General features: G+C 34.4%; 2 protein-coding genes across 2 annotated transcripts; both read left to right on the top strand.

The window, feature by feature from the left end:
* The first annotated feature begins 2,997 nt into the window (after positions 1-2,997).
* LOC141720984 (serine/threonine-protein phosphatase PP1 isozyme 4-like) lies at positions 2,998-3,699 on the top strand. The gene is made up of 2 exons (XM_074523707.1): positions 2,998-3,388; positions 3,464-3,699. Exons 1-2 carry the CDS (start codon positions 3,155-3,157, stop codon positions 3,650-3,652), a joined length of 423 nt encoding a protein of 140 aa, XP_074379808.1. The 5' UTR covers positions 2,998-3,154; the 3' UTR covers positions 3,653-3,699.
* A 1,549-nt stretch (positions 3,700-5,248) lies between these two features.
* Positions 5,249-6,364, top strand: LOC141720978 (NADP-dependent malic enzyme-like). The gene is made up of 6 exons (XM_074523696.1): positions 5,249-5,335; positions 5,419-5,496; positions 5,614-5,688; positions 5,788-5,878; positions 6,069-6,197; positions 6,279-6,364. The coding sequence occupies exons 1-6, from the start codon at positions 5,249-5,251 to the stop codon at positions 6,362-6,364; spliced, it is 546 nt and encodes a 181-aa protein (XP_074379797.1).
* Positions 6,365-25,553: the final 19,189 nt, after the last annotated feature.

Genomic DNA, 25,553 nt, shown 5'->3' with positions numbered 1-25,553 from the left:
CCAGAATCTGTCTACTATCTTTTGAAAGCACTTTATGGGTTGAAGCAAGCACCTAGAGCCTGGTATGATACTTTGTCAAAGTTTCTCTTAAAAAATCACATCACAAGAGGTACTGTTGACAAAACTTTATTATTTAGAAATGTTAATGGCTCTAGTATACTTGTTCAAATTTATGCAGATGATATTATATTTGGCTCTACAGATAAAAAACTTTGCAAAAAGTTTGCCAAATTGATGCAAAGTAAGTATGAAATGAGCATGATGGGAGAACTAACTTACTTTCTTGGCTTACAAGTTAAGCAAGTTAGTGATGGAATATTCATTAGTCAAACCAAATATATTTATGATCTTTTATGGTAGTTTGATCTAATGGATTGCACATCTGCAAAAACTCGCATGGCCACTGCAACTAAGCTTGACTTAAACACTACTGAAAAGTATGTGGATATTTCAAGCTATAGAGGCATGGTTGGCTCACTTCTGTACTTAACAGCTAGTAGGCCAGATATAATATTTGCTAATTATCTTTGTGCTAAATTTCAGGCTGATCCTAGAGAATCTCACTTAGTAGCTATTAAGAGAATTTTCAGATATCTCAAGGGAACACCAAAACTTGGCATTTGGTACCCTAGAGATTCTGGTTTTAATCTAACTGGTTATTCAGATGCAGATTATGCAGGTTTTAAAATAGAGAGAGAAAGTACAACAGGACCTGTCGATTTCTAAGAAATAAGCTTGTATCCTGGTTCAGTAAAAAGCAAAATTCAGAATCTACTTCTACAGATGAAGCTGAATATATTGTTGCTGATAGTTGCTGTGCACAGATTTTATGGATGAAAAACCAACTGTTGGACTATGGTCTACAAGTGGAAAGAATTCATATTTTCTGTGATAACACAAGTGCAATTACCATCACTAAAAATACGGTACAACATTCAAGAACAAAGCACATAGAAATCAAGTACCACTTCATTAGGGAACATGTGATGAATGGTACTGTGGAACTTCATTTTATTCGAAGTGAGAAGCAACTTGCAGATATCTTTATCAAGTCACTTGATGAATCCACCTTTTCTAGGTTGGTAAGTGAGTTAGGTATGCTTAATTATTCTTAAATTGCTTCTGATTATTTTGCAAGTTATAATGCAGCCAGAAACTTAATTTATTTTTCTATTTTAGATGAAATTTTGGCTAAGTCAAATTCACATCTCGACGGATGCTCATTATCCATTGAGTTTGATCATCCGTCGAAATAGAATAACTTAGTAAAAAATCAATTACTTTTTTGGATTATTTTATACCCGACGGATAATTGCTTTATCCTCATCTATCGAATTGTCTACATCCCAGCCGTTAAAAGTACTGAACATTATCCATCGTATATACTTACAGTCTGTAAGTATGTCACGACGGATAATTGATATAATTTTGACGGTTTATTTTATTTTAAATGGTTATTTTAGGCCATTTCACTACAAGAATAATGTCAATAGACATCACACATTAGACATCGGTTAACTTTGCCACTGACGTTAAAAGAAATATTGACATCACCCCGTGTTTTTGTGATGTCTTTGTTCTTTGTAGACATCGGTTATAATTAAACCAATGTCTAAAATTCACTAAAAAAAAATAATTTCATGCCCACCTTTTCTTTCCCCCCTTAGTCAAATTTTCATTCAGTTTTAGTTCTAAATTCCCCCCATCCCAAAATTCTCCCCCCTTAACCAAATTTTGGTTCCCCCCAAATTAATCTTCAGATACAAAATCAAAACAAAAAACTAAAAAATTAAAACTAAAAACTAAAAAATAGTCTCTCTCACTCTCTCGAACCTCCCTCTCTCTCTCTCTCACCTCCCTCTCTCTCTCGAACCTCTCTCTCTCTTTCGATCAAACCTCTCTCCCCTCACAATCTCTCTGAACTCCGGCCATCATCTCACCATCACAATCTCTCGAACCTCTCTCTCTCTCGAACCTCTCTGTCTCGAACCTGTCTCTGGAACCTCTCTCTCTCTCTGTCTGAACCTCTCTCCGCTCCCAATCTCTCCGTTAAACCTCTTTCAGTTAACCTCTCTACTTCGGTAAGTGTTGTATCTACTTGAATCGAACTGGTCTTCTCTGCATGAAGACCAGTTTTAAAAGTTGAGGATTTTTGAATTCAAAACCCTAATTTTGTAAATTGGGGTTTTTTCTAATTCGAAACCCTTATTTTTTTTATTAATTTAGTGTCTAAATTTGTTGCTAATACTTTTCTTCTTGTTATATACAGGACCTAATCTGAGAAAAAGATTTAGAGCTTTAGGTAATTTGGGTGTTTTTGGTTGTTCATTTGTATTTTTATTTTTATTTTATTTTTGTAAATTGTGTAAAGTTAACGATCTTTTCATCTCTACTGATTACATGGTATTTTTTAACTTCAATCCTCATTTTTTTTGCTTTAGTTGTGATTTGTGATTTGATTTAGTGTTGTTTATCTTATTTTGCTCGTTATAAATGTTGATCTATTATTTTATTACGGATATGATTAGGTTTTAAATGTTTTGATTTGGTGCTTGGTGCTTGTTATAGATTTCATCTCTTGATTTAGCTCTACAACATCAAATTGAATTGTAGCAATAACTGTAAAATGTTATATGTAATGTGTGCAATTTAAGGCTTGTACCTTTGATTTGGATAAAAGGTGAAGCTATTTACACTTTACACTTCAATGTCTGGCTTTTTTGTTTATATTTTTTTAAATTTTCTGCTACACAAGACTGCTATGGTTCACTTAATACTAAGATTTGTGCTTGCTGAAAATATATAATGTATACTCGTTTGCATTTCAGGTGACATCCATGGGCAGTATAGTGATTTGTTACGACTCTTTGAATATGGTGGCTTTCCTCCTCAATCAAATTATCTGTTTTTAGGGGATTATGTGGACCGTGGAAAATAAAGTTTAGAAACGATATGGCTCTTGCTTGCTTATAAAATTAAGTATTCGAATAACTTTTTTCTTCTTAGGGGAAACCATGAATGCGCCTCTATCAATAGAATATATGGATTTTATGATGAATGTAAGCGCCGATTCAATGTTAAACTATGGAAAACCTTTACTGACTGTTTCAACTGTCTTCCTGTGGCTGCTGTTGTTGATGATAAGATATTGTGCATGTATGGTGGTCTGTCCCCTGATCTTAACAATTTGGATCAGATCAAAAACCTGCCACGTCCAACTGCTATACCTGACACAGGTTTGCTCTATGATTTACTTTGGTCAGATCCCAGTAATGATGTCAAGGGATGGGGATTGAATGATAGAGGAGTATCATTCACCTTTGGCCCTGATAAGATGTCAGAGTTCTTAGCGAAGCATGACTTGGACCTTGTTTGTCGTGCTCATCAGGTAAAACCAATAATTTTCTCTTTTTCAATAATTAATTTGCACCGGAGTTGATGACTTGACGTTATGCTTGTGCAGGTTGTGGAGGATGGTTATGAATTCTTTGCTGAAAGACAGCTTGTTACCATATTTTCCGCTCCCAACTATTGCGGTGAATTTGATAATGCTGGTGCAATGATGAGCGTTGATGGAAATTTGATGTGCTCTTTCCAAGTACTGAAGCCAACTGAAAAAAAGAATAATTTTTTAATGTCCACAAAAATGTAACTGGTATATACTTTTTCTTGCCTTTCCTTTCTAGGTATATTGCCAATTTGCCATTAGCAGGTTTGTGGTAGTTTAGACCTTGTTGGTTAGACTGGTTCACCTTTTAAACTTATAAAGAAGTACTATTCATATCTTAAACTATAAAACAAGTTAGATTATTAAGTATGATTTGAACTTCAATGTATTGCAACTACCACAATTGGCAAGACATGCTACTATTATTAACTTAGTTTATTTGTCACTTCTTGTAGTGTTTGCTTTGCTTCTTTATATTTATATAAAGGGTCTTTCTTCAAGAACCATCATCCGAATGAGAAGAGATGGAATTATGACTATTGTATTTACACATATAGTCCCCTGTCCTGGTGTTTCAAACGTCAACAATTAGTAAAAGTCAGTTAGCCTTAAGTTTTAGACGGCTAAGTTGGTGTCATGCTGCCAAAATTCTCATAGTTTTTTGACTTGATTGCAGTATTGCTACTTCTTTATATAATGACTATTAATTTATTCCTATATAAATATTACTTGTTTTATTTCCTATTTAATTAAGGTTCCTACTAGAGTTGACTGATATATTTTTCTTTTGGTGTTGGATCTTTCTTTCTGCTCTACGCGTCCTATTTGTTTTGATAAATTTTTTTATATGTGATCTCAGTTGATAGGTGGGGGAAGTGGTTATGATTATAAATTAGTCAGAAGATGGACTACTCAAAGGAAGTTGGGATACAGTCTCATTGAATGTGAAAAAGTAATTTGTGTGTGTGTTAATTATTGTTACCCTATTATAGTTGGGATGCTGACAATATTTCTTATCATCATTATTAATTTCAGATATTTGTCCCTATCCACAAAGAAGCACATTGGTGCTTGGCAGTAATCAACAGGAAATATGAGAAGTTCCAGTATCTTGATTCTCTTAAAGGAGGGGATCGACAAGTAATGAAAGTTTTGGTATGTTGTGGGTTCGCCCCTGCCCTTCAAATTATTTGTCTACTTGTATACGTGTAAATTAGTTTTAGTAGACTTTAGGTTTGGCTAATCTAGCATGGTTGTTAATGCAAAGCTTCCTTATCTATCTTATGTGAAGATTCAGTAAATTGGTTGTTAAAGAATGAAGAGGAGTTGCAATATAACTTGTAAATAGAACAAGACAAAAGATGGTTATTAAAATTTTATAGTGAGCACACAAAAGACTGTTGTTAAACAACAGTCTTGCTGACTGTTGTTTTTTAACACATCTGTCGCTTAGGCCTCTTTATAATTACTTATATCTAGTTTTCTTATCTTTTCCTTAAATCTAACATGATTCTAGATAATAATCTTAAAAATGATTTTAGAGCCCTGATTTGCTAACTCACAGAAAAGGCAAAATATTTAAAAAGGTGGGTTTTGATCAAGTGAGAACCAATAAATAAATGAGAACCAGTAGAACCATGAACACACATATAAATGAGGTTCAATAAACTAAAATAACAATTCAACTGTTCTTGTATACAGTAGACTCGTAGTATTCCCTGCAGTCAGTCATCAAAGATTGTCGTCCTGGTCTCTTGTTTGATTTCTGATCTCTAATTTGGTTTCGAGTTACTATAGGCTATGAAGCCAACAGTCTTGATTGGAACATCAGGACAGGGGAAGACATTCACTAAAGAAGTTGTAGAGGCTATGGCTTCTTTCAATAAGGTCCTTCCTCCCCCTTGGCATGTATCTCAATATAACATATTTTTATATACATGTATGTAAGTTCATGAGCCGACGAAATGCAGAAACCTCTTATTATGGCTCTCTCAAACCCAACCTCTCAAGCTGAGTGCACTGCTGAAGAAGCTTATAACTGGTCTGAGGTAAACAAAAGATGTTTTTCTTCCCTCCATGATATATTGATATGTATCCAACATTAGTTGATGTTATTTACTTCAAAGAAACTCATTGAACCAACAAAACCTTATTCCTTAATACAGGGCCGCGTAGTGTTTGCCAGTGGAAGTCCATTTGACCCTGTGAAATACAATGACCAACTTTTCATTCCTGGCCAGGTTCTATAAATTTATCTTGTACATTTTATATCAGTATTAGTTAGAAAAAATTATATAAGCATAAATGACTGAGATGTTTGGGTTCTCTTTATTTTAAAGGCAAATAACGCATATATCCTTCCTGGACTTGGACTTGGTTTGGTTATGTCTGGTGCAATCCGCATGCACGATGAGATGCTTCTTGCAGCTTGTAAGTACTGACACTCCATTTATAGGACCATGGAATTACATGTTCTAAATATACCATAATTCTTCCTATTAATAATGCTGACTACTGAACTATAAATTGCTAAGTATGAACCATAATTGTTTGATAACTAGACGCATACTATGTCAGCTGAGTGCGTAAAAGCTTATTATCTGTGAATTTTTTTAAACAGCTGAAGCTTTGGCCTGTCAAGTAACACAGGAACACTATGATAAGGGAATGACATTCCCACCATTTTCTAATATCAGAACAATATCCGCTAACATTGCAGCTAAAGTTGCTGCTAAAGCATATGATCTTGGTTAGTATCTTTTGTATCATAGATTTATCTATTGTCCATCTATTTGCCATCCTAAAACATAACAAATTTGATGTCTCACAGGCTTGGCAACACGTCTTCCTCCAGAAGATATGGTCAAGTTTGCTGAAAGCTGCATGTATAGTCCCAACTATCACATTTACCGGTGAACTGTCAATTAACCTATGGCTCTTAGCCTCTTATAACTAATAAAGTTCCTCGTGATCATGATGTTTGGTTTTCCTCTGTGTTAAGGGAGCTTCTGTTTGTGAATTTGGAATAATCAATGGATGTTAGTTCGTGGAAGCAAGAATTTGTAGAAGACCTTCCTGAGCAAAAGAACGGGTGCGGTTTGCCTTTTTTTTTGTCTATATGTATTGTTCCTTTGCTCAAAAGAGTAAGCTGATATATGTGTTGTTTAAGGAGGAAACTTTAGGAATTTAAAAAGGTGTAAATGGAGAGAATATTCAGTAATAAAGACCTTTCTTAGCAGAACAACGTGTGCTTTTCTTTTCTCAAAGTAGTAAGTTAAGATATGTGTTCTTTAAGGAGGAGACTGTTGGAATTTAAACAGTTGTTGCACAAACAGGGAGAATATTTTGTAATAAAGAAATTTTACATGTGTGTTGCATTCTTTCAATCGTTTAGAGCTCCATGAATAATAATCCTTTAGTTCTTATCCCCTGTACTGATTGAATCATGCTTATCAGAAATGCATTTATATTAGGGAGAATGTGTGTGTGGTCTAATTAAGAATACTCTCTCGCGATCTCATTCAGTTTTCACTATGACTATTTAATATGCACTCAGGAAGAAGCAGCAGAAGCGTATGACATTGCTGCTATGGTTCCCACCATACTAACTGGCCTACTATCGCATTCCAGCAAACGAAGTCTCCAATTACTATGCACTACCCGTACGCTGATCACCAAAGGCTCTGGTGTAAATAAGAAATACCAGATGTCGATTCTTCCTCCCAAAGCTATCAAGGATTTCACCAACTTCAATTAGACATCAGTAACCACAACTTTTATCAACCTTCCGTGCTGCATATGTTTAGAAGCGAGAATGTAATAGTTTAGATTTCAGATCATATGTTTTACTATTTTGGTTGACGTTCTCAGACAATAATTACACAATTGGTGATGTAAAACTTTACACAATTTGGTCTATAAACTTCTTACACATCACTTTCAATTCAGAAAAGCTGATGTCAAAAAAGATAATATACATCACTTTAAGGTAAAAAACCGATGTCAAAGAAATCCAGGTTCAAGTCTAAATGAAACATAGAAATCACTTTGTTTAAGATAAAACTGATGTCAAGTAACATTATAAACATCACTTTTAACCAAATAAAACTGATGTCAAAAAACACAATGTACATCAGTTTTAGGCAAACAACTGATGTTAAAGACTAACATGTTCAAGTCTAAATGATACATATACATCACTTCATTCTAGAAAACACTGATGTCTATACGCTAAATTAGACATCACCTTTCATTAAAGAAACCGATGTTTAATATGTCATTTTACATCACCTCTGTCAAAATTATCGATGTTTTTGTGACAAAAAACATAGCTCAATATATGTTTAATATGTTTTAATAGTTGTAATTTAGTTATTATATAATTTTGTTATAGCATTTTTTGTAAAAAATCATCACATAGACATCAGTGTTTTTCATGAAAATCGATGTTTTTGTGACAAAAAAGATAGCTCATGATATGTTTAACATGTTTAATTAGGTGTAATTTAGTTATTAATTTATTTATTTATAGCATTTTATGTAAATAATCAACACATAGACATCTATTTTTTTAACTAAAATCGATGTCTAATCGAGTATAGACATCGGGTATTCACCGATGTCTAGAATAGACATCACCGACATCAACATCAGTTGGAAAACAGCATAGACATCGGTCAAAAAGCGATGTCTATGGACTTTTTTCTTGTAGTGTTTTGATTGGTTACTTTATTTTACTTTATTACTTTTGACAGTTTATTTCTGAGATGTATAAAAACTAATACATTTTCATTCTTTTCTTTTATCATTCTCAAAGCAATTTTTCTAACTCTCTTCTTCTCCAAAGAAAATATTCTCTCTCGCTTTGCAAATTTCCTCACCTTAACAATGGCACCAGTAGTCAAAATTATGTCTCAGTCTGGATTCATCTATGAGAAAAACAATTTCGTAGCTCTTGTAAACAAGGAGATTCCGGCTTCTGAAGATTTTCACAAAATGATGGACTTTGTGAAGGGATGCAAACTCAGTTATGCTATGTTAGAATCACCCACAATATACTGTGAAGTTGTGGACACTACTAGAAAAAGTAGAATAGACATCGGCTAAAAACCGATGTCTATGAACAAAAAAATCCGATGTCTTCGTGGGTGATGTTAAAGACCCCCCATTTAACATCGGTTTTAAACTGATGTTAAAGAAGACAAATAACATCAGTTTTTAAATATGTTAAATTTCTAATGCATATCTAATCTTAATATATTATCATAATATGATATTTTTATCAATTTAAACATATGTGGGATAAGTAAAATATTTTTATTTACCCATTAAACTGATGTTACCAATACCAATAACAACGGTTTTCAAGATAAACTGATGTAAACATAACTTTTGACATCGGTTCTTTATTTCAAATCGATATCTATTGGTGAAAAACCGATGTCTATAAAGCTTAATAACATCGGTTTTCTGTTTTAAGATTTTTTTTTATTGTAGTATTTAACATCGGTTTTATTCGATATTACTGATGTCAATGTTCCACTAAAACTGATGTATTAAGTTTTGATAGACATCAGTTTTTTATTTTATAACAGTTGTTAAAGTGTTAAATTAACATCATTTTCCATTGTAATGATGTCTGATTACCTGTTTCATTAATGTATATTTTATAAATGTAGATTCCAAAAATTTGCCAAACCAATAAACTAACAAAACCAATTACTGCATAATACCAATTCTTTATATATCAAATAACAATATCCAAATATCAAGCACAACACTTTCTCTAATCCATACATCAAGTACTACACATATTTATGTAGCATACTGTTTGCAAACATACTATATCACCAGATTCTGGATTTTTGGCTACATAGTCAGTGAATCCAACAACGGAGCTCCAGATTGCAACGTCAATGCACTCCCACCAAAAAGCTGCAATTTGTCAATCAACCAAAACTCAGAGTATGGAATGTATATGACTAAATTATATATGACTGTTCCAACCGTAAAGAAGAGCAATAAAACAGAAAGTTCGGACAACTACCTGTAGAATGACATATACTGACATATAATCAAATACAATTATAATTAGTAAATAAACAAAAGCCAGCATAAGGGTTAGACCTCCTTTGCTGCAAAAAGGAAAACAAACAAAACTGAATCAGATGTCAATTTAACGGAAACTTCACCATGACAAAGCTAGTTATAATATATAGCACTCTCAAATCAGAAATATAGATAAGCTACCTGGATTTGAAGGGTACAAAAGTTTCATTTTGATCTGTAAAAGCGAAAAGACAACTTTAGAAATACACATTCAAGATAAACAAAAACAAAATTACCAAGAATTCATTTGCACTTGCAAATATCTTTAAAATTATCAGTAATTATAAAGACTAAATTACCAGCTTCTAAGGAAAAATACGACATACATATAGACTAATTACTACCAAATCAATCTTTACACAAAGCACTATAATTCTAAACCAGATGCTTAATTCTATCGACATTAACATAAAATAAAATTCAAGCTCACAAAAACTGAAAGATCACCTTTGCCAGGAACATAAACAATTCCTCTCCCTGCACTAAAATCAACACCAGGATTATATCTCCTCAACAAATTTGCACCTAGTTAACACAAATCTAACGATTTATTGAAAACAAGAGTTAGGGTTCATGTAATTGAAAGATATAATTCAAATTAGGGATCTTAATTGTTAGTTCTTGGTTTCAATTTGGAAAGTTAGGTTTTGAATTTAGGGTTCTACGTTGAGAGTTCAGAAAGATGGGTGGAGAGGGGAAGTAAGAGTGATGGAGAGAGAGAGATGTTCTTCCATCAGAGAGAGTTTTGATAGCTTTGATTTTTGATTTTGTGTTTTTTTAAATGTATATTTGAGGATAAAGTTGAAAAGAGGGGGAAGAGTCGAAAATAAACTAAGGCAAAACGGGGGAAATTTAAGAGGGAATGAAATTTTGGCTAGGGGGAATGGGGAAGGCGCGCTGCTGAAATTTTTTTAACAGACATTTAACATCAGTTCTTCTAACAAACTGATGTTTATAAGCACAAAAGACATCGCTTGCTCAAAACCGATGTCTAAAATACTTTTTACATCGTTGAAATAAGCACCCGATGTAAAAGAGGCGATGTCTATTCTACTTTTTCTAGTAGTGGGAGGAGATATGGACAACTGCTGCGTACCAGACTATTGACAAAACCATAACTTTTACTCTCAAAGGTAAGCAATTCTGCATTAACAGTGATGTAATTCAAGAATGTTTTAAGATTCCTGAGAACACTACTACTGAACCACACACATATGCTAACTTAGTTACTATGCTTAATTCTATTGGCTATGCTCTTCCTACCACTAAGTTAAGTGAGATTAGAAGGCTAGGTCTTAGAAAAGAGTGGAGTTATTTGTGTGATGTAGTTACCAAAGTGTTTTCTGATAAGATAAGTAACTTTGATTCTGTCAACACTGTCATGTTTAACATGATTTATATGCTAGTTACTTATAAGTACCATAATTTCAGTGACATGATAATGTTTGAGTTAGGTTACAAGTTAGGGGAAATTAAAAAATGAACTAAAAATATCTATTATGCTAAATTCTTTATGATTCTTGCTAACCATTTTGTTGAGGATATTGTTATTGAGAACCCAACTAGCAAACTGGATTGTTGGGTTCAAGAAAGGAGAGTGCTTGCAGATATTAACAAAGCAAGTCATCACAATGAGGTGCCCCTTTTCTATTTTCAAATTATAGAGGGCCCTCAGGTAAGTAAGGTAAGCACCGTTGTCTCTATTATTCCAACCTCTTAAATTTCTTTGCCTTTGAGTGTGGCTATGGCATCTGTGTCAATGACCAAACAGATGCCTACCCAAGCCACCAAAAGAAAATTTTCAAAATCCAAATCAAAGAAAACCCCCTTTTGTTTCTCTCAAAAGAAACCAGTTGCAAAATCAACCAAAACTAAATAGGGGAGTGTGAAGGGTGGTAAGGTAGGTGAGGGACAGGGTGAACACCAAAGAAACCCCAAAAATAAGGATGGAGAGATAAGTGTACCTAAGCCTAGCCACACCACAGTTTCCATAAACTGTGGTGATTAATAAGGAAATCAGCTCACTTCTAGTTTCATCCTCCCAAAAGGATGTTATTATTGAAACAAGCTCCCAACCAGGAGCACAGGCCAAGAGGGTGAGGGACACAAGCTCACCCCAAACTTATGCCAGAAAGAAGAGATCCAAAACCATTGGGGATGCACAGGGAACATACACAGTGCAAACTGAAGCTAAAGACTCAGTCACTGCACCATCTCAAATTCAGATTGATGTGGCTCCAATAAATGTGGAGTCACAGCCAAAATCTTTAATCATGGAAGCGCCACAAACACCAAACTCTCCCACAAATTCTCTGGATGTGGATATGATCAACACGTCAATTCCTGATTTCCCTTCTTTAACTCTGTTGGGGAAGCCAAAATCTAGTGCAAGTGAGCATCACCTTTTGGATGATTTGTTGGCTTGCCAATTTTTTCAGGAACTGTTGAGACATCTGTGCCCAAATTTTCATCAATCTGCACAGAGTCTACAATAGTCTCCACTCCAAACTCATTCATTTCTTCTATTCTGGTGGATATTATTCATCTGTCGGTTAGTGATTGTATTTTGACGGATGTGCCTAACAGCAGTCATCTGTTGGCTATCCTAACTATTACCCCGATGGATATTCCTCATCCGTCGGTACTCACTACTCACAATGAAATTTTAACAATTGTTACAAGTGTAGATGAGTTAGTAGTTATACAATCACTCTTAGGACTGAGGGAAGGGAGTGAATTGAGTGAGAGGCTGAGTTGCTCTTAGGCAAAAGGAGAGGAAAGGAGTGAACAAATTCAGGCTATTTCTTTCATCCTTGCAAAAGAGAGTGAGAGGAGTTCCACCTTAGTAGGTGAAGATGAGGGTGTGTGGTGAGCCAAGGGGAGCCCTCTCACAACTATTCATCTACATCAAGTACATCAAACTCAGTTGCTTCAAAAGCTGGTGGCTGCACAAACTTCTACCTCCACTCTACTTGATGATAACAAAAAGGGGGAGAAAGATTCAATCATCCCAGTTAGTCAAGGAGGGCAAACTAGTGAGGGGGAGCATGTGTTAAATTTTCAAATCAGCCAAGTAATAGTTCCAGAAATTACATTACCAAAGCCACTAGTATTGGACAATATTGATCTTATCCAAATAGCAGCTGCTAAACTTGATTCAAAGATAAATCTCAAGATGCTTGATGTTACAGGTGTTGAGAAGGAATTGGATGACAAGTGGAAGAAAATAGATGAAGAAATTCAAAAGAAATTTGGTCAGATACAGAAACCAGACAAGATCTTTCATCACCACTCACAAGTCAAACAAATCTCTGTGAATGAAATGAGTCTAGGTAGCTTAGAAAAGGGCCAGCCTTCATGCATCAAGTCTCTAAAGGCCAATCTGGTCTTGAAGCCTAAAAAGAATTATCCAAAGTTCTCAGACAAAAATACTGTGGATCTTATGTTTGAGACACCAAGGCGAGATGAAAAGAAGAATTGCCAAGATCCAACTGCAATGGTAAGGAAATCTGTGTGATGGATGGACACCCTCAGTTTGTAGAAGCCAAGAAGGAAAAAAAAGGAAAGAATTAAGCAAGAAAAGAAGCAGGTTGCCTTAGATGCTAAAAAGCTCAAACAAAAGAAGAAGCAAGCTGTCATCTTGGCCAAACTTCAAGCTGTGAAAACTACAACTGAAATTTCTGAGAAACCACCTGTTATTACTGAAGCTCAAGATCAGAAAATGCAAAATGAACCTTAACAGAAAAGAAAATTCAGATACAAGCTCCATTCCAAAAGAAAATTGGACTTCAGTAATGAGGAAATGGAAGGCTACATTCCCAAACAGTCTATAACTTCAACTCAAACATCCAAGCCCTCAGTGGTACATGAGGAATTCAAGGTGGATCCAACAAAGAATTTTCATGACGAGCCTATAATTCCCAAGGATGAGCCAATAGACAAGGAAAGTTTTCCAATTCCTGAACTCAATTTACCTATCTTCAATAAGCCAAAGAAAACAAAGATAAGAGCAACCAAGAAGTTCAAACCTGTGACTCTCAGAACCAAAGCCTTAGCCAAAACTCAACCAACTGTCAACAAGGGAGATCTGCTCTACATCTGTGACATCAAGGAATTTTCTGATATAAATCTCTACTTGGATAAATTGGAAGAGGTAAGAGGAATTGATGATCATAGACATCTTCCTGAAAGACTAGTGTTTAAGTACATGGGAGGGAAAGAGATCACATGGCCTCTTCACAGGATTCTTCAAGAAATCCAATCTGTACTGATAAAGGTTTTCTCATCCTTCAAGAAAAACTTTGGTTTTAATATAAATGCAAGGAAATTGGTCCTAAAGAAGATAGAAGATCTAAGGAGCTATAAAGCCAAAGATGCACTCCCAAAAACTCTATCAATTCCCTTCACAGGAAATATAGTGCATTTGAGGCCTTATTGGCTGATGGAATTTCCACCTTCAGACATTTGTCCTAAGCTTATGATGATGTTGCACAAACTTGGAATATAATAAACATCCAAGAGCTGTTTTTCTTCTCCATTTTTACACAACATTGACACGGTGCCTTTCCCTTCAATTTTAACATTCGAACCATCCCCAAAATGAACCAGGCCTGTAACAGTTTCATCTAGCTTAATAAATTTCTCTTTGAAGCCTGTCATGTGGTTACTCGCGCCGTTGTCGAGATACCACATATTAGAGTCACTTGTTTTCTTGTCATTCCTAGATAGCAAGGATTTTATTGCTTGATTCTGATTTGTGAGTATCACCTTTTTTTCTTCCTTCACACTTAGCTAGCAGCAAAGCTGGTTCGTCATCATCCACCTGTGCAATGTATGCCTCGTGCTTAGCTTCTCTAATTTTCTTGGGTTTTCAACATTCTACGGCAAAATGCCCATAAATATTACAGTTATAGCATTTTATGTTACTTTTGTCACATCCCCCTCGGTTTTTGAGACCTGAAGAACCCTCCCTGCTTGTTCGTTTAATCCATTCCTCTCGTGTCAAGAGTAATTTTCCTTCACCTTTCTCTCGTTTGATCCACTCTTCTTCCTTAAATAATAGTCTGCTTTCCTTCGGTTCAGATTTACCTTTCACTCGCTCTTCGTGTGCCTTTAATGATGCAACAACTTCCTCCACCATCATAGTTTCGAGATCACCAAATTGCTCCATGGTGGATGTTATTTGCAAGAACTTTTAGGGAACAACTCTCAATAGCTTCTTTATTGTGTAAGCTTCACTCATTTCTTCTCCAAGTGCTCTGATGTTGGTTACAATTCCATTCAACTTCATATGAAAATCATCAATCATCTCATCATCCTTCATGGTCAAAGCTTCAAATTCCATTTTTAAAGTTTGGATCTTGGCTTTCTTCACTCGATCAGCACCTTGATAGAGTGTCTTGATCGCCTCCCACGTGTCTTTTGTTGTATCCTTATCTGCGACTGACAACAAAAGTTCTTCAGGTATTCCCTGATAAATCATGGCCAGTGCCACCTTGTCCAGTTTCTCGTCCACTGCAGTCTTTGGATCCTTAGGTTCTATGGAATTCCATGTTCCTTGTGCTTTTATAAACACCTTCATCTTGAGAGCCCAAGCCGTATAGTTGCTTCTAGCAAGCATTGGGTAGCTCAACCCTATCGACGCATTCTTTCCCTTGTTAATATCCATCGTCGGCTGTCTTCCACATTCACCAAGAACTTCCCACTCTGATACCAAGTGTAGTTAATGTATATGTTATATATATATATTAACTGTTTAGTATAAAACAGAAAAAGCAAAACACATATGCTTGTGAAAGCTGCTTGTTTATTTCTGGAAGTGCAATACATATATAATGGAAATGACTCAAACAACTGATCCTAAAAACCAGGACATGATTCCAACTAACACCTAAACTCTCTCTATGTAACACCCCCAAATCCGGGGTCGGGGATCCGGGTTGTCACGAGTTCCATTTCCCTTAACAACACCCAATCTTAATAAATAATCAACTACTCTGTACTGTGACCCCACCTTTAAACACACACATCACAAGTTATAGCCTCAGAGATGAATATCCAAAAAAATAATCACAAGTCGTTTTATTCCACAATTATATGCCAATGCACCTTAAACAGGTTTCTGAATAAATTTACATTTCTTTGCCATTATTACAATTCATAATATACATAAGTCTGGTACATTATTAGTTGAAAACTTAGCCTATTGGTAATTTCTACCTCAGCTACAGCGGTCTCAACGCTTCCAGAAAGCTGCGGAACGTTTCCTATCCGCTTGCGAATCGGGAGCTTGGTCCTGTTCATCTTTTCTATCTGTTGTTGTGTGATGAAAGAAGAAAGCAAGGGTGAGCAGCAAGCCCACCAAAATAATATGTATAATGATTAACGATATATGAGCCTTCTCATAGTACTCATGAAAGTCTTGGTCAAAAGAAATGAATCAAGTTGATATCTTAGTGCGATGAAGTCGCAAAATATTCTGTATATATATATATATACATATATACTTTTCAAAATATGGGAAGTCCTCTTCCATGCATAATACACACAGAGTTCCAGTGTATAATTGTATAAAAATATCGTTGCAAGGTGATCTCATATATCTAACCTTGTCTCAACATTTTTCTGAAAATCTTTGTCATGCATAAGATAATCATTTACTAGATATAAGTTTAAAAGATGAAGTTACAAGATACTCCAATATACTTATATCTTTTCCAAATACTACTTGAACTACCACCATTCAAGTTATAATTAGTTTCAAAAGTTCATCACACTGATGAGACTACAAGATAAGACTTGAATAGATTCAATCTTTGAAATATTTTGAAGGAAATGAAGTTATGATATACTTCATTAAGTCCCGATATATATATATACACCTATATATATACATACGTTTTCTGAAAACCTCTGTCATGTAAAGTATGAACAGAATCGCAATATCTAATAAATTTGGAAAGAAAACAAATTTTGGCATAAACCTGATATCTTGCTGATCAGGCAAAGATACCAATAAGTAACCTTTTCTACTAGTAGATGGACGAATTCCCCACTGGTCATCACCCTGATCGCAATAGGACCTTATGCTGGACTGCCACTCAGCCACTTATGCATTTGATGGACTCCCACTGAGCCACTTACACTATCATGGACGCCCGCTGAGCCCATGTTGCTTATGCCGACTCAAATAGATGGACTTACTTCCCGAACGTTGGGTAAGTAATCAATTCATTTACCAAAACTGCAACCTTGTTGCGAATATAAAATACACCACAGAGCCGGATCTCTCAGGTGTTGAGCGAGTATTTAAATCCCCTTAAAAAGGAAGATCTTAAATATAAAAATGAGTTTTTGGATCCGCTCTAACTTTTAAAAATCATTTTGAAGACTCGAAAATACTTTAAAGAGTATTTGGAGTAATGCTGATTTAACAAAATAAATCAGTCCAAATATATTTAGAAAATGTCTGAATATTATTATTTAAATAATATTCTCATAAAGATAATCCTTATAAAATAATCGAAGTAGAAGTATTAAAACTTATACTTGAAATGGATATTAAATAACCAAAGATATACTTATATGAAAGTACTATCTTTATTGAATAATCGAAAATAAGTTTGATTATTGACACCTTATTCTTTAATAAAATAAAGAATATATTTCAGCAAATAATCGGAGTCATAGATCCTCAAATGAATATTCAAATAATATTCAATAAATATAATAAGCTGAGTCATAAGCCCTCAAATGAATATTCGAAATAATATTCAATAATAAAATAAAGGAGTCATAAGTCCTCGGATGAATATTCGAAATAATATTCAATAATAAAATAAAGGAGTCATAAGTCCTCGGATGAATATTCGAAATAATATTCAATAATAAAATAAAGGAGTCATAAGTCCTCGGATGAATATTCGAAATAATATTCAATAATAAAATAAAGTTATCGAATAAACCTTATTCGATTAATAGTTTTAAAAACTATAACCATATATATATATATAAATATATATATATACATATATACAAAATCTACTCGGGATCCTCGACTCCCGGTTTTAGAAAATGTTTTCACCTTTGGGTCCCTATACTAAGGGTATATGCAAATTACCGCTATCCTCTAGCATAGGTATTATCAACTGAATCAACAGATATATATGGAAAGAATACGAAACAGGCATGCATATATATATACCATAGCAGCATGCTTCAATATATTGCAATATTTGCTAATTAACCAACATGCATCTATCGCAAGATAATGCATATACATATATAAATCACAACAACAGTATAACGGGTAGAAAACTTGCCTGAGCGACTTGGGGTGATAAAAGGCTCGGGACGAGTCTGGTAATCTATAAACAACAAGTAAGTTGGAATTAAACCAAAGTCACTTGTAAATCTATACTTTAACTAACTTAGACTCTAACGCTTGTTTTGCGCTTATTGATTCTCTTAAGTCACTCGAGTACCCTCGGCTCCACCATTTTTAATAATTTAACCTTTATGAGTTTTAAGGCGATTCCTTCGTGAGTGTCTTACCAACTGCCTAACACACTTACCATAAATGTTTCTTACCCCAGTTAGTCATTTAAGGTCCTTAACCAAGGTTTCAAAGTAAGGCGAGGGGAAATGTTTCGTTCGTGAAACGCCGTTACTTGAAACGGTCGTTTCTCCTAAACCGTGCATCGGAATCGAACGAACTACATATCAAAACGAAGCTCGTAACACGAGCTATCTAGACATGGAAATGGTCATAATCTAGCAGGGGGTTCTCGGGTCCTAATGTTATGCACAAAAACAGTCTAAAGAAAATCGGACGTTACGACGGCTATGTTTACGCGATTTCCCAAATTTAAACCAATTCAAACAACCACAATTTCAACTCCAATTCACAACCCAATCAACCTCCATCTAAACTACATTACAACGGCCCCAAATCAACTCAATATTAACATTTATACTTATGCCTAAGCTTGAATTTAACTATACTACATTCTTTTAACCAAAACAACAAGATTTACCATTCTATTTCAATACCACTTCAACCCAAACTCTAAACCACAAACATTAAGCTACAATATCACCATAATAATCAAAATCATCTTATTAAACATAGGAATCTAGAGTTTGGAGATGATATACCTTCCTTGAAGTGGTGGGAGTAGCTAGGAAGCCTTAAGAAGCTTTGAGAAGTCTTAGGAATGCTTGGATCTTAAAGGAAAACAAGAAAAATTCAAGTTAAAAACCTTGAAAACACTATTCATTGTCTTCTTCATTGATTTAATGAAGAAGATTGAGAAAGAATTGATGGCTTAAACTCATGATATAGCCCTAACTATGCATAAGGATGATTAGGGAATTAACTCACCAATTTAGGAAGCCTTGATCTTGGATTTTGAATTTTCTTGCCTTTGGAATAGTAAAAAGCCGAGAGCTAAAGAAGAAAATAATGCCTTGGTTTCTTTTTGTTTTGATGAAGAATGAATTATTTGGCTTGGTTGATTTGGTTTTGTTTTGTTTTTGGTTAATTACCAATTTAACCTTGATTTTGTGTGGTTAATAATCCACCACATCTCCTTCCTTCCCATGTCATGCCTATGTCATGTTGTGATGTCATCTTTCCCTCCTTGTCCTCTTCTCATTGGTTGGGTGACATCACTCTCTCTAATCCCTTTGATTAACTTCCTAATTGTTTGCCTAATGACCGCTGATCTGTTATACGGTTCGCTTAACTTTCGTTTTCGTTTATCGTTTGAAGGATCATACCCGGGATCTTATTACTTAGGTTCCCTTAACCTTTCTCAATACATTATATTCCTTTTTATGATCCTCTATTATAATCCTTTAATTTAAATCCTTTTTATCCTGTTACCTTATACTCAATTCTCTCCGTATCTAGTGTATTTCCGGGAAAAACCAAAGTGTTCGGAATTAGATTCTGACGATCTTTACATACACTCATATACCATATAGAGTATTAATAAAATCTCAGAATATCCATAACAGAACCCCTACATAGTGTGGCATGAAAAGTTTTCTCATTCAGCTAAAACACTATTCACAAGGGTTACAAAAAGTTCAAAATTTTGGGGGTTATTACACTCTACCACTACTCAACTTATTCATGACTCCTAAAACATGACTAACAATTTGCTGACTACTTCAAACAACTAAAATTACTAGACGTTAACAAATTCAAATGAAACTTAACATTTTTGAGATTACAAATATCCAACAAAGGTTGTTGGCATGGTTATCATTCAAGATGCCATCATGCCTTCCTTTTTCACAAAATCAGTCTGGACCCCCCAACCCCCTCGAACACGCAGCTAGCCACCATTGCCCACCAAGACACACATGTATATACACACTCTGCACTACAGCAGCAGTATATACCCAAATGTGTGGCCGGTGTTGGACCTGATTCGAAACACAACCTAATTGTATTTAATTTCACAGCACTATTTACAAAAATAAACTAAAGAAATATCATCAACGTTATTCAGTTAACGCGAAAATGATCGGTTCTTCAAATCATTAATCCTTTTAATGTCCATTTTTCGTCAAATTTTCAGAAATACAAGTACGACTTATACTACAAGAAGTACAGCTAAATTCGATCGGAAAAAATTGGACTTATATACAAATTAGTCGTTATAAGTCGTATTTCTAATTAGAAATTTTAAATTGAGAAACATTCAATAAGCATCAGACCTATACTTAGATGTAATTTGGAAGAATACTATTAATTGTGTTGTAAGGAGAAGAAAAAACATTTGAATGTTTTTTGAACGGCTAAAAATGTTATATTACATAATCTTCCAATACATTCGAATAACCCAATAGATAATATTCATTTTAAAGTACTAGCCCCACCACACCACTGACAACAACTACTGGGAAACATTTTAATGTATACTAACATAGATCGAAAGAAAATATGCATTACAATTGACAATTGTTAATCAATATTATAATTGAGATTAGCTGTAGATGATCTATATATGTAAAGTATGCAAGATTTACTTGCATTATTAATGGCCGATCAAGGTGAGAAAGTAACAATCTGGTAATAATACGTGTGTCTGTATCCACAATTCTACAATTATATTTGTTTTTAGCTACATGCAACAATAAGTCTTAAACAGACATAATAACAATAATTTTCTGAATTCAGTTTAGTAATATATATTATCTACGGGGAGTCAGATAGTAGCACAGGTACTAAGTAATTTATAAAATAATAGTCCCACTTGTTTCGAATAGATCAAGAATATGCAAAAGAAAATGGCTCACGTTATACATTTTCTTTGGTGCATATGGCTCACGATATATAGTATTATTAGCTTCAACTTTAGTGGACAAACATGCATGCTTATTCTGAGATTACATATATTATGACCATTGATGATATCGGTAAAACAAGCCCCCCAGATATATCCCCCAATATATATGTTGTTTATAATTATATATATAGACTATAGTTAGGACAGAGTAAAATAATATTTCATTCGTCAATTTTCATGTAAGAGTTAACAAGGGGCACGTATTCTCTCTGAATTAAATTTAACAATTATTATTATTAAACTTTGAAATATAAAAAAAAATATATGATAGACCCTAATATTATTAGGCCTAAATATCACTTCAAAAATTCACGTAAACAATAAATTGTGATTTTGAGTGGGCATCTCAACACATGTCACCATCCTGGACGTCTAGTTACTCGAACTCGAGAACCTTCTAGGATTCCCTCTCTCATTCCCATGTTCGACGTGTCAACTGTAGAAAAGATGCAATTGAAGAAGACTTGTATTGAAAGAGAAAAAATGTATAGATTTTGCAACGTTAACTTACAAAAAATGAAGAAAGAAAAAGAAATATATACAGATCCTCTCTCTCCTTGCTAACTGATTTTGCCGCCTACTAACTGATCTATAATAGAATTACATATATGCCCTTGAGGTTGTGTTACACTAGAGTTAGAAATATTATTATTATTCTCAATACCTTCCCTCAAATTGGAAGACGTGAAGATATTCAATGCTCCCAATTTGGACAAGAGAAATTCAGTGCGAGCAACAGACAAAGACTTGGTAAATAAGTCGGCAGGCTGGTCAATAATAGAGATGTAAGTAGGTTGAATAAATCCAGCTTTGGCCTTGTCTCTAACTAAATGACAATCAATTTCAATATACTTGGAGTTTTCATGAAGTACTGAATTTTTAGAAATGTTCAATATAGAAATATTGTCACGATAAAGAGAGATAAGTTTGGGGATAAATATATGAAACTCCAGAAGAAGATTGGAAATCCAAGTAGCTTCACAGACAACATTAGCCATTGAGCTATACTCAGCCTCTGTGGATGCCTGTAAACTGTTGGTTGTTTCTTACATTTTCAAGAAACAAGTGATTAGCCCAGAAACACATAATATCCAGATCAAGAACGTCTTGTCATGGGACAGGTGGCCCAGTCAACATCTGAGTAGATATGTAACCTGAAATCACTATGAGATGATAAAAGAAAACCCTGGCCTGGAGCATTCTTCAGATATTTAACCAATTACAAAGCAGCTGCCCAGTGCAGATCAGTGGGATGAGCCATAAATTGGCTGAGAATATGATCTGGGTATGATAACTCAGGCCTAGTGATGGTCTAATAGATGAGATGGCCAACTAGACGCCTATAATATGTACCACTTATTAGAGGAGAACCAATATCAGAACTCAGATGATGATGACCTTCAATAGTAACTTTACTAGGCTTGAAACCTAGCAAAGTATATTCCAGAATAGTAAAATCATACATCCTTTGATGAATCACAATACCAGATTATTTCTTACAATCTTAAGGCTGAGAAAGAAATTCAAATGACTCAGATCTTTGACCTTAAACTGAGTATTAATAAACTCTTTGACCTTAGCTATGTGAGTGGAAGGGGAATAAGTGATGAAAATATCATCAACATACACTAAAAGAGCTATGAAGAATCGATATGTCTTGATAATAAACAGAGACCTATCACATTTAGACTAAGTAAAACAAAATAGAAGTAAAGCTGCAGAAAACTTTAAAAACCACTTTCTTGGTGTCGTTTTAGGCCATATAAGGACTTAGAAAGTCTGCACACTAAATTTTTGCCATATAAGGAAGATGGAATCTCAACACTTAGAGGTATCTGCATATAGACTTCCTCATGTAATTCCCCGTGAAGAAAAGCATTTGTAATATCAAGTTGAGATAAATCTCATTTTTGAAGAGTAGCAATTGATAAAAGAATCCTGACTGTAGACATCTTAGCTACATGTACATAAGTTTGGAAATAATCAACCCCAGAGGTTTGAGTGAAACCCTTTGCTATTAGTCTAGCTTTGTACCTATCAAGAGTACCATCAACTTTTTATTTTACTTTATACAACCATTTACAAGCAACGGGTTTCTTTCCAGCTGGTAATTTAGTAAATTCCCATGTATTGTTAGCTTTCAGAGCATTCGACTCTGTTTGCATAGCCTGATACCAAAAAGGATCCTAAACTGCCTGTTTATAATGTTTAGGTTCAAATACCTTAACAGTATAACTACAAAAGTCTGATAATGAGGTTTGAGATGAGAAGTAGAGTATGTGTATTGAATGGGATGTTTAGTGGCACAATTTATGGATTTGGTAACGTGGGAAGTGTTAGGAATATGTTGTGAACTTGATGATAAGTTAAACAAAACACCTTAGTAGATTTAACTTAGTGAATTTTGTAGCACTCGACGGATGATCTAATATAGTCCCGACGGATGAACTTATAGTTTCGACGGATGACAGATTAACATCCATCGAGTGAGTAGATTATGTAACAAATGAGTAATGTAGCACATTTCTGCAAACAACATATTTTAGTCAAGTAGATTGTGTAGGGTTCTTTAAGTCATGTTGACTACTAGATTGATATACAGAATAGGTTGACTAATTGTAAATATGAGATGTCTTGTAATTCTGTATAAGTGAAATAGAGTCAAGTGGCAGATAGACTCCCGATTGATGATCTACAAGACTCCCGACGGATGATCAACATAGCTCCCGACGGATGACAAACATAGTCCCAACGGATGATCAAATTAAAATAGCTGTTGACAGTGACAACACAGTCACATGCGTTGGGTGTTTGCAAAAGGAATGTGGCAGCCTGTTAAGAAGGAATTTGAGAACAAAGAAGCATTACCATTTACATGCAATTGTGAAGATATTCAAAGATGCTGGAATAGAGTAGTAAAGCAGCATGGAGTTAGACTAGATATGTTTTGTTTTATTATCTTGTCTTATTGTCATGTAAACTTGGTGATATAAAAACCAAGTGAAACAAGTAGAACAATTAACTAAGCAAGCTTATTTTCAAAGAAACATATCAAGCTGTATTCTGTAAGCATTTCTCTGTAGTTTTATTTGTTCAAACTTGTAAAGCAGCTGTGAGCTATTTAAAGCTTCACAGGGTTCTCATTTGATATATATATATATATATATATATATATATATATATATATATCTGGTGGATACTTTCAAATCCATCAGAAAGTTTTAAAAGCTTGTGTTTTTATTACTTAGTGTTTTGATTTCTATCACTCTTTTATTCTGCACCATTGCTAATCAAACACTGTTATATTTATCAAGCTAGAACATTCTTTAAATTTGAAAAAGTAGCCAGAATTACATTCAACCCCCCTTCTGTTATTCTTGTTATATTGTTAGGGAATAACAGGAAGGTAAGCCAACACAATCTGTAAATTTGGTTTGAACAATTTTTGTTCTAAATGGTCTGACTGGAGTTAGGGGTGGAGGTGGAACTGGAAGGGAAATAGAGGGTGAGGAAGACCTTGAGGCTGTATAAGTTGGAGTGAAGGTTGAAGAGAAAACTAGGATGAATGTGGAGTAATAGTGATAGGGGATAATGGTGCTGAAATATTGGATGAAAATGAATAATTCTGATAGATATTAGGCAGTGTTGTAGTAGTAGGTGAAAAAGAGTATTGTAGATCATCTACAAAGCTTGGACTTGGAGAAAATAACAACTGAGATGAAGAAAAAGTTGAGGTTGCATAAGAAAATGGTGTTTCATAGAACACTACATCTCTGGAAGTGAACATTTAATAGGTTTCTAAGTTCATTACTTTATAACCTTCAGTGTCATAAGGATAACTGAAAAACACACATTTGGATGCTCTAGGGTAGAATTTATCATGTCTCTTAGAGAGACTAGAACAACAACATAAATAACCAAATATTTTTAAATGAAAGTATGAGGGTGGTTTATTATGAAGAAGAGTGTATGGAGTCTGGAAGTTAAGAACAGAACTAGGAGTTCTGTTTATCAGGTAGGTAGCTTTAATTAAATAGTCTCCCCATAGATGAATCAGAAGGGAAGCTTTAAACCTAAGTGCTCTACTACAGCTAAGAGATGTTTACATTTTCTCTCAGTCCATCTATTTTGCTGATGTGTCCCAACACAAGACATTTGATGTATAATGCTTAATTTTTAAAATTTTAACTTGAGTTCTTTGTTAAGAAACTCAGTGTGATTGTCAGATCTGACCAATTTAACAAATGCTTTAAATTGCTTTACAATATAAGCAAAAATGTATCAAACAAGGAAAAGACTTGAGTTTTGGAGCTAAGTAGATAAGTCCATGTGCATCTACTATAATCATCCATAATGGTAAGAAAAGAATAAAATGTACCATAAGTTTTATGTTTATATGGACCCCACAAATCACAATGGATTATAATAAAAGGTTTAGATGTTCTAGTTGATCTTACATTGAAAGAAAGTCTGCCTTTTTGGAAAAATGACACACATTACAAGGTAAAGACTGGTGTCACTAATTTGAGTGGAAACATAATCAATATGTTTGCTTATAGTAAGAGGAGTATGACCTAGTCTATCATGACATAGCTGGCAATTAGAAATATTTAGAGCTATAGAACTAGCAGTAGCTG

Source organism: Apium graveolens, chromosome 1 (assembly GCF_009905375.1).
Source record: "Apium graveolens cultivar Ventura chromosome 1, ASM990537v1, whole genome shotgun sequence".
Lineage (NCBI taxonomy): Eukaryota > Viridiplantae > Streptophyta > Magnoliopsida > Apiales > Apiaceae > Apium > Apium graveolens.
This window is presented reverse-complemented; position numbering and strand designations above follow the sequence as displayed.